The sequence below is a fragment of the Tupaia chinensis genome, unplaced genomic scaffold (assembly GCF_000334495.1).
Source record: "Tupaia chinensis unplaced genomic scaffold, TupChi_1.0 Scaffold000147_1, whole genome shotgun sequence".
In the NCBI taxonomy this organism is placed as follows: domain Eukaryota; kingdom Metazoa; phylum Chordata; class Mammalia; order Scandentia; family Tupaiidae; genus Tupaia; species Tupaia belangeri.
Window position 1 is genome coordinate 10,074,405 of NW_006159617.1, and position 13,772 is coordinate 10,088,176.

General features: G+C 39.9%; 1 protein-coding gene and 1 pseudogene across 1 annotated transcript in view; both read right to left on the reverse strand.

Moving 5' to 3' along the window:
- LOC102491536 (transient receptor potential cation channel subfamily M member 6) overlaps positions 1–13,772 on the reverse strand; it is a gene marked incomplete at its 5' end in the record, with an annotated part of 118,350 nt that overhangs the window by 22,839 nt on the left and 81,739 nt on the right. The window contains 3 exons of the mRNA XM_006145515.2: positions 2,979–3,102; positions 7,077–7,189; positions 7,376–8,514. Of these exons, the coding sequence (XP_006145577.1) occupies positions 2,979–3,102; positions 7,077–7,189; positions 7,376–8,514 (1,376 nt within the window). The remainder of the gene's footprint in view (positions 1–2,978; positions 3,103–7,076; positions 7,190–7,375; positions 8,515–13,772) is intronic.
- On the reverse strand, positions 10,409–11,736 carry LOC102476429 (DDB1- and CUL4-associated factor 13 pseudogene; annotated as a pseudogene).

Consider the following 13,772-nt stretch of genomic DNA (forward strand, 5'->3'; position numbering starts at 1 on the left):
TGTCAAAAATCTTAAAAAGAAAAAAGAAAACAATGCCAACAAACATGTCTAATTTTAGCCTTTTCTTAAAAAGGATGAGGATCATATTATCTTTTATGCCTAATATCTATATACTAACAGTATAAACCAGGTGCATAATAACCATTTAATAATACTTGATTGGATTAATTCTTTTTTTTTCTTTTTGAGTTTTTGCTATAGGGCGCATGTGCTCACCAGACAGACAGAGACAGACAGAGAGACAGAAAGCAAGAAATCACCCCCCAGGGGGCATGGCCACACCTCAATCCCTTCTCCTCCATTCTCCTCTAGGGATCTTGGGCATGCTCGTGCACATGCCCAGTGTGAGTTTAAGTCACCGAGTCCGGGACTTGAACCATGGTCGACTACGTGGGAGTCCAGCAACATATCCATTACACCAAGTGCTGGTCCCTTGGTTGGATTAATTCTGAAAATAGTATTTATTAAGAGTCCTAATGTAGGGGGCACAGTTTTATTTTTTTCCATAATGATTTTGTGCTGGAGGAAAGAAGCACACAAGAAGTGTAAAAAAAAAACTATTAAGATCAGTAGATGGGGTAATGGTTAGTCGCTGGACTCCTACATGGCTGAGCATGGTTCAAGTCTTAGATCTAGTGGCTTGAAACTCACACCTGGCACATGTGCATGCATTCCCAAAAGCCCAAGAGCAGAATAGAGGATAAGAGTGTGGCCATCCTCCCTGGGGAATGATTTCTCACATTCTGTCTCTCTGTCTCTATCTTTCCAGCAAAAAGCCCAAAAGAAAAAACCTCAAAAAAAAAAAAAAAAACCTGTTGAAAAATCATAAAACTTCATACATTATATCTATTATAATATTAGAATATCACAAAATTATGATATGTTTGTAATGCTAGTATAGTATAATATTAAATATAAGAAAAGTTAAATATATACTTTTTCTTTTCATAGTTAACTTTCTGAGAACTTTATATTTTGTGTTTAAACAGACCGACCTTCAAATTGTCATTTGTTCAGTTTTTTTCAAGTAATTCATTTTTGTTTTTAATTTGCCCTAGGTTATGTTCACTCACCAGAGAGAGAGAGGGAGAGACAGAGAGAGAGAGAAAGAAAAAGTGAGGAATTACCCCTCCCAGAGAAGATGACCTCTCCTTCATTTTATTCTCTTCTCAGGATTATGGGCATACACACATGCCGGGTGTGTTTTCCACTGGGTTGGGAACTCAAACTACAGTGTGGACCATGTACGATTTAGCCACTTAACCTCTAGGGCATCTGGTTGGCCCTTTCCAAGTAATTCTTAAAATTACTTAAATGTGGTTCAAGAAAGACACTGGGCCTCTTACACACTCTGATTAGCTAGACTTGGGTCAGTCTATTTCCCTAGCCTTGCCTGTAATTGATCGTCTCAATTAATGATATTCTTGCCCAGAACCCTCCTGCAACACGCATCTCGCCCTGTTTGAAATTCATTGTAAAGAGCTATGTAATTTAAGTGAGAATGATATATAATATATACCTAACCAGGGTGATACCTACACATATTTATAAATAAACGTAATACATAATACTATGGATCACTACCTGCTTGCATCCAAAGAACTTGTGTTGGGATTCTGTCTCTGCCAGTGAGAAGCCATGTGCAAATCCCTTCATGTCTCTGAGCCCCATCACTGAAATACATGTAGCCAATAAGATGGCTGCCCTACGTACTTCCCAGGATGGAACGCATAGGGTAAATTGGTAAACTATAAATGTTACATAATAAAGACTCATGGCATTTATAAATAAGATAAATGTATTTATGATTGGCTTTAGAATCAGGTCTGTAAGTGGGATCTGGTTTACTGAAATTTATGTGCCCCAGAGCACTGTATGATTTAAGGCAAAACAATTAAGCTCTGGAACAGTATCTATAAACGACAAGGGGGATTCTGAATAACTTCATTTCTAATGTCTCTTTAAGTTTAGAGTGCAGTTGATTGTCAGTGATTTATCAGACAGTTGAGTATTTTTCTTTAACATAAATCAGGGTACCTCATTCAGCATTGATATTTTGGCTGGAGAACTTTTTGTCATAGAAGGCTGCCCCATGAATTATAAGATATTAGCAGCATCCTGGCCTCTAGTTACTCAGTGCCAAGAGCACTAACTCTCTTAGTTGTGACAACCAAAAATGTCTCCGGACACTGACAAATGTCTGCAGAGTTGAAAGCAAAATCACCCCTTGAGAATCACAGACCACAAGAGCAAGCAGGATTTTCAAGAAGCATGACAGTATACATTTCAGTATAATGTCTGTTTTACCTTAAGTATGATATTTTAAATAATTTTAAATCTTTATGACTCCTTAACTACATAATCCTTTCTGTTTAAAAGCTGTTAAAGGGCTCTTATCTAATGCAAGAAGTTCAAAGAGCAGAGATCATTCTCTCCTTCTGTCATGATCTGCCTCATCTTAGCTGCCCAGGGTTATCTCACATTCATGCCTGCCTCTGTCTCCCTCCTACACAAGCAGCATACTCAGCTTACGGGACACTTGCCCAAGGGGTGAACACGCTATGTGCACAGCAGTAAGTTGCTAGCCACAACTCGACCCACCGAATTCTGCACTTGGTCCATAACAATGTCACATGAAACTTAAGAAATATAAATTAGACAAACTCTGTCTTCAGAAACAAGACTAAATGAACACTCTCTGGGGAAAACACTTTGAATTAAGTCACCAGCTTCTAATATAAGTGACTTTCCAGGCTTCGTTTTTATTTTCTAGTTCCTAATGACTATTCATTTAAAAGGATGATGTTTTTTACCTTAACTAAGAACAGAAAAGAGTTATTTTTCTGAGAGCGTTGCCACCTCCGCTTTCCCTCATCCCCACTGGAAAGAACAGCAAAGACCACTGGTGATCTAAAGATCATGCCCTGGGAGTGCTCTACCAGAATTTCTTGGATCCAAGACTTCAGACTGTTACATACTTATCTGACTAAAATTGGACTCCACGAACCAGTTACTGCTACCCTTCTCTTCTTTCAAGATGTTATTTTCTCTTGGCTCTGAATTCAACTGGTCACTTCGATAGGAGGCATTGATAGTTATGACCTGGAGAGAAAGACACTTGTTGGAACACAATGACATGAATCCAGAAATGCTTTGAGTCACATTCACAGTAGCACCGTGGTGAAGATCAGTGGGTAGCCCTGGCTGCATGTTAGAATCACCTGGGAAGCTTTGACAATCCCACCACTCTGGCTGGCAGGGCACAGTATCCATGTGACCTCCCTTTTCTGTCATGACTAAGAACCAAGGTGTGGAAGAGTTCTCAAATTTGAGTGTGCAGCAGAATCACACAGGGCTGGGAAGATGTCTAAACCACAGACTACTGGGTCGCACCTCCAAGTTCTCTGAAGGGGAGGAAGAATGTGAGCCTCAAATAAGTTCCCAGGTGACACTTATGCTGTTGATAGGAGACCTTGTTTGGAGAAGCACTAGGATAGAGCAAATAAAGAAAGAAATAAATAAAAATAAGGTTTGGATCCAAAGAACCTGAGTTCCAGCTCTATCACTGAGAAGCTATGTGAACTTGGACAAATCACTAATGTCTTTGAGTTACTGCATTCTCTTCACTAAAATTACAGGTTGCCTATAATATAGCTACCCTATATATTTCCCAAGGACAGAACAAATGGGATAAATTGTAAAACTACAAAGCAATAAACAAATGCAAGCTTGAGTACTTGAGCTCAGTTCCAATTTCTGGTTGAATTCTGGCCATTTGAACTGTTCCCAAAATAAATTTAATTAAGTGCATATTTCATGGGACTCCAGCAACTCATGGCATTTTCTCTGAAAGAATAGCTTTCTTTATCAAGCTAAATGTATTCCCTCAAAGGTGGTTTTACATAATTGTCTCAGTACTTATCTCTTCACTTTGGCTCCTCGCTCTGAATAAAAAAAGACTGAGGTATTTTTTAAAAATGCAACCAGACTATAATTTGGAAAAATAAGTGTAAAATAGAAGAACAAAGCAGGGCATTAAAACCTGAAAGGTGAATTTTTTGCAGAATCGCTATTTCAGAACTATAGGAAACTTTATCACACTAAATGCCTACATGAGAAAAGAAGAAAGCCCCAAATCAATAACCAAAGCTTCTACTTTATCAAACTGGAAAGATAAGTGCAAATTAAACCCAAAGTAAGTAGAACAAAAGAAATAATAATGATCAGAGCAGAGGTCATTGAAACAGAAATTAGAGAAAAATCTATAAAAACAAGTGCTGGTTCTTTGAGAAAATCAATAAAACAATCGGGTAGCCAGACTGATCATTAAAGAGAGAGAAAAAGCACAAATTGAAATGCTAGGAATGAGGGGTGGAAAAAGGAGCAGTGGTAAAGTGCAACACTCTGAGGCAGAACACGGGAAGTTGCCAGTTCCCCTCTGGAGACCTCCTTGAATATGCTGGTCAGGTCTGTGACTGTGGTTTGGGCTGGCTGACTGGGGGTGGACTGTGCTGCAGGACTTTATCAGGGATGCTATCTTTCCCTCACTTTCTGTCTGTCTCTGTCTCTCTCTTTCTTCCAATTCTTTCTCATAGAAGCAATAACTAAATAAAAAAAATTTAAATAATAGGAATGGCAGTAGGAATGATGTCACTACAGATTCCATAGATAATAAAAGGATAGTAAGAGAATATTTATGGATATTATATCAGTAAATGCAAATTAAAACTACAATGAGATATCATTTAACACTCATTAAACTTGCTAGGATTAAAAAAAGAAAAAGAACAGTAAGTGTGGGCAAGGCTGTGAAGAAAAGGGAACTCTCTTACACTGTTGGTGTGAATGTAAATTAGTCCAGCCTCTCTGGAAAACAATACAGAGATTTCTCAAAAATCTATAAATAAAACTTCTATTCAACCCAGAAATTCTACTTCTTGATATCTACCCAAAGGATAAGAAAACATTTCATGGGGAAGGCATCTGCACATTCATGTTTTTTACAGCATTATTTATAATTGCTAAAACACAGAACCACTTAAGTGTCCAAAAACTGGTGACCGACTTGTGGCATATATATATGTTATGGAATTTTACACAGCTATAAGAAACAATGAGATCCTATCTTTCGACTCAGATGGGATGAATATAGATTTAATGTTGGGTGAAGTGAGCCAGACTTTAAAAGATACACATTGTATACTCCCTCTAAACTTGTATTGAGTGTCTGTACTTTATAGCAGAGGTCCAGAGACCTGAAGATGTGATGGTGGAGAGGATTGGTGTGGATGCTAGTGACAGTAAGGGGAGAAAATAATTGGTAGAGTGTGGGTGGTGAGTGGTAGGTGTGAGGCAGTAAAAGATAAATGATAAACTTTTGTTTACAAGAGAAAAACAAATCAAAATCTGTTTTTTGTACTGTCTAAAATATTTCCCAATAGTGTGCATTTGTTAATTGATCTGCCTCTTTGGCTCTTTGTCTGACAAATGTGCAAAATATTTATAATCTTTTCCAAAATTGTAGCATCGCAACTGAAATTTTTTTAATTTTTTTTTTTTTTTTGCTATAGGGCACATGCACTCGTCAGACAGACAGAGAGAGACAGAGAGATAGAAAGAGAGAAATCACCCCCCAAGGGGGATGGCCACGCCGCAATCCCTTCTCCTCCATTCTCCTCTCGGGATCTTGGGCATGTACGCACATGTGCCCGGCGTGAGTTTTAAGCCACCGGGTCCGGGACACCAACCGCGGTCGACTACATGGGAGTCCAGAGACATAGCCATTACGCTAACTTCTGGTCCCCACAACTGAAATTTATCAATGTTTTTTAAATGATCTGAATAAAGTTTTTGTTTTAAAAACATTAAAATTTTTACCTATCATCACATATAACAATTATCTCAATATGGATTCTATTCCTAAAAACTAAAATGATAAAACTCCTACAAGAAAACTTAAGAGAAAATTTTAATTATTTCGGGTTAAGCAAAAAATTTTTAAACATAATAGGAAAAACATAGACTATAAAAGTAAAGGTCAAGCATTTGACTTCATCAAGTTAAAAAATGTATGTGCTTCAAAGGATATTTATGAAAATCAAAAGGCAAACTATCAAATCAACTGAGAGAAAACACTGGCAAAAGTGTCTATCCAACAAAGGACTTGTTATCTAGAATACATAAAAAATCACAAATTCTCACAAGTTAACAATAGGACAATCATCTAATGTTAAGAAATAAGCAAAGGGGGTCAGTAGGTTGTGTGGTGGTAATGGCTGACTCAGTTGTTTGAGTCCCAGACCCAGCAGACTGAAAAACATGCCAGGCATGTGTGAGAGCATGTTTAAAATCCGAAAGGACAATGGAAGAGAAGGGAATGCAGTGTGGCCTTCCCCCTATGGGATGATTTCTTCCTCTCCCTTTCTCTCTCTCTCTCCTGCAGGCACATGCACCGGATGGAAAAAATATCTATTAAAAAAAATTAAATGAGCATGAGATTTGAATAGACATAAAACCAAGATAGACAGATTGCAAGCAAACCCATGAAAAGATGCCTAAGGTACAAGTCACTGTGGAAATACAAACAAAATCACCATGAGCAGCCTCTACACACCCACTAATAAGGATAAATTTTAAAAGACTGAGCATACTGAGAATTGAAGAGGATGTGGAACAGTTGAAATGCTTCTAATCTACTGGTGGGCAAGGAAATTGTTGCAATCACTTTGGAAAGTAGTTTAGAAGTTTCTTCAAAAATTAAACAAATACTTACCGTATGCTTCTAACATATCACTCCTAAGAATTTGTCAAAAAGAAACTAAAACATATTCACAAAATGTTTTGTACACAAATATTCATAACAGCTTTTTTGGAGGAGCCCAGAACTGAAGACAACGTAGACATCCTTTACAAAAGCAAATAAATAAATGGCGTTCACTCCCATGTCTTACAGCTGCCCTGCTTCCAGCACGACGCTACTTCAGGTACATGGCACTTTACACTGAAGAGAAGCCATGCTAAGACAGACCACTACTTCAGGTGCCCCAAACCTGAAAGACAGAATACAGCATACTCACCGGCACCTGTAGTTCTTGTGTTTTCTTCTTTTTCTTGGACAATCTCCCATCCTTGGTCAGCATTTTTGCTTTGATCCATGCCAACTGTCTTATCTCTGAGGGTTTTGAAAGATCTGTAAGGAAAATGCTTTACATGAGAAAATTGAAGACAATATGAAGGGGGGGGGATTATTTTGTGAAAAGGAATGAGAAAATTTGAATGCAGTCTTCAAGAGTCAAGAGTCATAGATGTTTTAAAACACGGTAACAATGTGGAGGACTTAGTACTGGTTTTTTATTGTTTTGCGTTTGCTCCTTACTTTTAATGTGATGAGTCTTCATCAATCTCTCCTCCTTGTGGAATTTAAAACTGTGACTCCTAATGAAGGGTCTGTCTTGGCGGAGAGGATTGATCCAAGAGGATGTGTGTGGTGGAAGCCATGGTCCCACCTCTGAGCAGTCACTACTCTGGGTCGATTTTGTTGAGCTGTCAGATAGAGATCTGCCCCGGATCTGCACCTGGCACGGTTCCTGCTTTGTGGAGTCACTGTTACAAAGAGAAGGCGAGCAGGTTTGCCACTTTTTCTTGATGCTAAACACACCAGTTTCATCACCTTCTGAAAACGCCCAGTTCACATATCCACCTCCAGTTTGCATGTTCTTGACTTGGGAAGGAAAGGAGGTCCCCATCGTGGGTGCGGAAGAACGTGAGGAAGTGAGCAGAACGTGCTCCACCTGGTCTTGCTTGTCTGGTCCCTGAGCCACTGGCTCGCACCACTCCTTGGGTTCAGCCGCGGGTGCCTGCTCTGAGACAAGTGGGATCTGCCAAGTGAGAGGGACAGGGATCTCACTCGGGGTGACCCGTTCGGCTGCCAGCACATCGGTGCCTACTTCCACAGATGGTCTAGACAGAGGCAAGATAGTTTCTGCAGAAAGAGGAACTTGCTTTGGATAAGAGGGGACCAAAAGAAACTGGCTGGACTTTGAGTGTGCTTCCCTGTCACAGGGCACCCCAGAATCAACCATATGTTCTGTTTCTTGTTCTTCCTGGTCATCTCTTACATTTGAAGCCTCTGTCCGAGAGTCTGAAAGCTCAAGAAGAGCCCCCCTCTGCACTGTTGAGGGACGCCGGCCTCTGGCCAGGCTCCGGAGGAAAGAAGCCGGCATGCTGTAATACTGATACTTCTGCTCGGAGGTCTCCGTGCCGCCTACGACTTCTGCACAGATGACGTTGCTCCAGCTGTGGGGAAGTGTTCTGTAAGTAGAACGCTTTCTTTTGGAGAGGAGAGCCTCATCCTCTTGCAAGGTGTCAACAGCAGAAAGCACCTTCAGTGTATCCACGGTCAGAGCAGAAAGGTCCTGCAGGTGTCCCACCTGGCTGTCCAACGACAGTAAGGAGTCCTTTATAAAAGACACTTTTTCATTTATTTCTTTCATTTGGAAGTACATCTCTGTAACCCTAATGATGAAAGGGAGGGGAAAACCAATAAGCATTAAGCCTGTAGAATATGCCTGCTCTGTTCCTATCCTATGTCCATCCCTCAGAGGCTCCTTGGTCCTGGCCACTTCCCAAAGTTAAATCCATCATTTGCTTCCTTCTCTCCTCAACTGAAACTCTCATCTCAGGTGATCTCACCCACGTCTATAATACCACTATGACCCCATTATAGTCTACATCTGTAACCTTTATTCCTAATATTTTAGAGCACATTTCCAGCTTCCTGTTAGTTATCCCTTCATTCATCTAATCAATTATCTCATTTTTATTCATTGATACTCTCATTCATTTACATGGCAAACACTAGAAAACCTATTGGCACACATCCTACTATTTTGATGGGAAAGAAAACCCTGAAGAAGAAACAAAATCACGATCAAACACTATACATACTGAAGAAAAAAAAATCTTAAAAAGAAAATAAACAAACCAAAACACCAACAAATTCCAACTCTACAGTTTGAATAGGCTACTCCAGTTTCAAACAACACCCATTTTTGAATACTGTGACCAAAGATTTTGCTATCCAGCCATTGCGTCAGATGAAAGAGACACATCTTTAGTAATACAAGCACCAAAGCAAATTGCAAGTACGCTGAATTAAACGTAACAAGTCACTTACATAGAGGGAGAAGGTGTTAGTATTTATCTACACACACCTCTGTAACTTCTGTCTGGGGATGAGTTTTGCTCAGTCCTCCCTTCACAAAAACACGTGCTGAAGTCTTAACATCGTACCCAGAATGTGTCCACACTGGGAAGCAGGGTCTTTACAGAGGTAATCAAATTAAGAGATCCTTAGGCTGGACCCTACTCCAACATGACTGGTGTCCTTTTTAGAAAGAAAATGTAAAAGACAGGCACAAAAGGAAGTCAAGGTGAATGAAGACGACGTGAAGGCACACAGGGAGAAGGGTCTCAAGGCTGCAGCATTGCATCAACTCAAAGAATGTCAAGAACCGTCGGCAAATATCAAAAGCTGAAAGTGGCAAGGGAGCACTTTTATCTAGAGCCATCAGCGAACACATGGCCCTGCCAACACCTTGATCTCATGCTCCTACTGGGTTGTCAGAAAAGTCATGACGCCTTTTCTTCATGTTTTTCTATGTAAAAATGCGTCATGACTGTCCAGATGACCCAATAGCTTCCACAAGTAGGAAGCAATAAAGTCTGTTGTTGTAAGACCCACTTTTGGTATTTTCCTACCATAGCCCTAAGAAACTAATATAGATAACTAAGTTTAACAATCGACAGAAAAAATTACAAAGTACATCATATTTGAGTACAGTTTTTTAAAAAAATAAGCTTGTACACAAAAATAGAATGTAAAATTTTAAAGCAAAAAAATTGAATAATTACTAGTCTAACAAAAATGATGACGCATTCATAGCTCTTAAGAAAAACCAAAAGGTTGTACATTTGTTGAAGAAAAAAAAAACAAAAACTCCAAAGGACATGAGTAGATTATTCAGAGGGATAGGTAAGTATTTGAGTGATTTTCATGCAAATGAATAGTAATGAGTAACAACGCAATTGTTATCATATACAAAAAGGAAGAGAACATGGTAAAATAGTCAACCCCACTAGGTAATTGGAGATGAAAATTAAGAACATAATGCATTTATCTACATTGCAACATTTGTTTCACCTAGCAAAGTTAAACAACTCCAAGGTGGTAAGAATATAATATTGGAATACAACATATATAAAAAGGCTGTCATTTCATTTTGCTAAAGCACACAGGTATTTATGACATTACAAAACAGATTTCTAAGCACTCTTTATTTATTTATTTACTTATTATTTATTTATTTATTTATTTGTGCTATTAAACCAAAGCCAGGAATACCTAATATTATTTCACAACTGCCACTATGTGCTTCTTCTCTGACACAATTGGCCCAGACCCAGGCTTGCTATGTTTATGACGATTCAGTTCCTTTCATCGACGAGCTTCTCTTCATGATGCGCTGTTCCTGAATCTGACTGTAGATCAATGTTGGTAGATGTCGGTGACCAGCAATACATTCTTTTGAGGATGATGTGGACATTTCTCCTTCAGCTTCTGGTTATAACCCTTGGCTGCTTTTTCCCGTGATGTAAGCACACCCAATTTTTCAGAAGCATTAGCTTTCCACAGACGAATGTTCATGTCATCTGGTCCACACAGAATATACTTGGCTGTCAGAAGTCATTTTACACAGATTACATGCTGCGGTCACTTTGTGTGATAGACTTCACTGCTTCAACTTTTGTCCAAAGGAAAGACACGAATAGATTTATCAAAACTAGCTGACACAAACTCTTTTCCAGTGGGAGAGTAAGCCACATCAAGTACTGCAGATACCTGATCCATATGGACCATTAAGGGTGTGTCCAGTGCACGCATATCAAAAGTATGTAAGTTGTCATCTTCATTTGCTGCAATAAAAATGAAAGCTTCCACAGGGTTCCAACAGATTGTATTTGTTCTCATATCTAAGATAACCTTTTTCAGAGTAGATTGCCTATCACACAGTACTATATTCCGGTCAGAAGCACAACTTCCCAAGAGAAACGTCTCAATTGGGTTAAATTTAGCATGACTTACACTGTCAAATTCCGAGGTCATTGAACATATTGGATTGTTTTTTATCCATCCCAAATGTCTACTTGCTGCCCACATGTGGCAAAAACAGCTTCTTTCCAGTGATGATCGATTCCAGTATACACTGTCTTTCCTAATATAGTATGCAAGGACTCTTCCTCTTCTCCATAGCCTGGTTCAGCCATTTTCCACTGCTTCACAGTTTTGTCATCCCCAACTGTAAAAAAAGAAGTTCCACAAAAGCGAGTACGTATTCCTCTCATAAACCCTTCATGTGCTTGAATTGTACGCATACATTTTCGTTTCGTCAAGTTCTGAATTCTAACCTCTCCATCACATGCACCAGAGAGGACAGCAGACAGGCTCTTTGGATGCTTTGCCAAGCAGTTGACTCCATCTCGGTGACCATCCAGGGAAGCAAGGGATGGTTTTGCAAACACCCGCTCCAGTTTGGTAGCATTTAAAACTCTTACATATCCTCGAGGGACCTCAAAAGGATTTAAGGTAGGATCATAGTTTCTTGGAACTCTTTTTAAGTCCAACTTGGTTTCACGGACATAGTTGTCCGGGTTCCGGCTCAACATTTTCACCTTCATTTTGGAGGATATCGTCCCGCCTCCCCGAGCTTTTCACTCCAGTTTCAGCAACCATGTTTTAAAAAGTCATATTATGGACAGTTTCTTTGGCTATTTCTGGTGCGAGAAGGGTTGTAGATGTCTGTCATGTTTTGCATTACATGTTTTAAAATTTGGTACAAACATTTTGTACCAAAAGAAATGAAAGTTTAAGTATATTTATACAGAATACGTAATTATTTGGAGAAAGTATTTTTGCTGTATAAGAGAGATAAAGAATACAACATTATATAATTTTAACTGAAAATAGAAGAGTAAATTTTAAAAGGACAAAATTTTCACAGGGAGTTCTGTCTTATGACATTGTTTTCTCTTTCTCTTCCTTCCCTGTTTTGTTTTTTCATTTGGGAAAGAGGGGATCTAGCTGCAATTTCTGAATGATGAAAATCTTGAATAAATGGGATTAAAGTAAAAAACAGCAAAAGAGGGAAAGAAATGATTAGAGTCATGGCTGTCGTGACCACCTGCAGAAATGAAAAGGATCCCCAGACTCATCTGAAAGAGGGAGAAGCAGAGATTCTCCCAGAACAGTTAACAGGCACCTGTAGCAAGTACTTCCAAGGTAGCACTAGATGCCCAGTCTCTAGAACACATCTCAAGTCATAGGGATGAAAGATCCTCTACCTCTTCGTTCTGGGATCTTTGTGAATAGGAATTAAAGAACAAAGAAGACAGTATTTTCTTTTTTTGTCATATTCTCTGTGGGTAGAACCCTCTCTTTCTTCCTTCCACTAGAATTCAACTTCGATAACTAAATGGAGGCTTAATAAAGGCTTCCTGACCTTCTGGAACCTGCAAAATTAGAACTGGCAAGGACAATGTGGGAAGGGCATAACATACATGTGTATTCTCTTCCAAGGACACTTAATTAGAGCCTCTCTGCTCAGCGCACTGTTTCTTCTAATTCAAAAACAGTACAGTCTGGACAGCGGTAATGGAGACTCATTAAGCCCCATTAGCAGCCGCCACATGGATGGATACAATGGAAACCGGCAGCTGTTCACACGACAGGTACCACGCTGTAACAGACCTGTCAATGAGCACCCTGGCCACCCTCAGTCAGGGCCTCGTGCTCTTAGAGGTACTTACTTTCTAAAGCTCAATGTCCCTATAAAAGATATTTTAATTATATTCCCAGACCATCAACTACACTAATTTAATCCAGCCTTTGAGTCATTCTGACACATAAAATAAACTCCTATCATTGTAGTTTCATCTGGGCAAGGAGTGAGGGTGGAGGAGAGACGAGTATGGTAATTGTTTTATTGTGAGCCTTGAAATGAGGGAATCAGTGTAATGGGAATCGTCATGATAATCATGACACTCACTGAGTGCTCACTGTGTACCAGGCAGTCCAGAGGTTCTGCACTGACTGTTTTATTGACCCCACACAACAATCTGCAGCGGCCGAACGAGGACCCCTTTCATGGAAAAGAGGTTGGGTCAGAGCCAGAGCCACATGGCTGGGCAGGGACGGAGCTGGGCATCGAACCCAGACAGACTGACTGTACTGAGTGACATTAACCACTGCACTCTGGCACCTCTCAGCAACTCATGTGGGATCTGGGCAAGTATCTTTTGTGGATTCGGCCATGCACGAATCATGAAGTGAACTACATCAGCATGGCCAGTGCTGGGGGTAGCACAGATGCTGCTCAGCAAGGCCTCCTGGTCGGACAACGACGAACTCGAATCCTGAGTCACAGTGCACACTGCGCTGAAGTGTTTGGGCTTTTATGAAAGTGTATTCATTCTTTTATTTTGAGAGAGCAACAGAAAGACAGGCACCACAACGGGGTCTTCACACTGCAATCCACCCCCAGCCTCTACAGCCCAGATCACAGGCGTGCACATGTTTACCCTGCATGGCCAGGGAGGCCTTGAATGTGAACCTGGGCCTCTCCCATGTGGGTCCAGCTGCACTTCCACTGCACCACTGTCTGGCCCCGAAGTACCTAAACTTTTTTTTTTTTTTTTTTGGAAGGGTTTTTCCTATT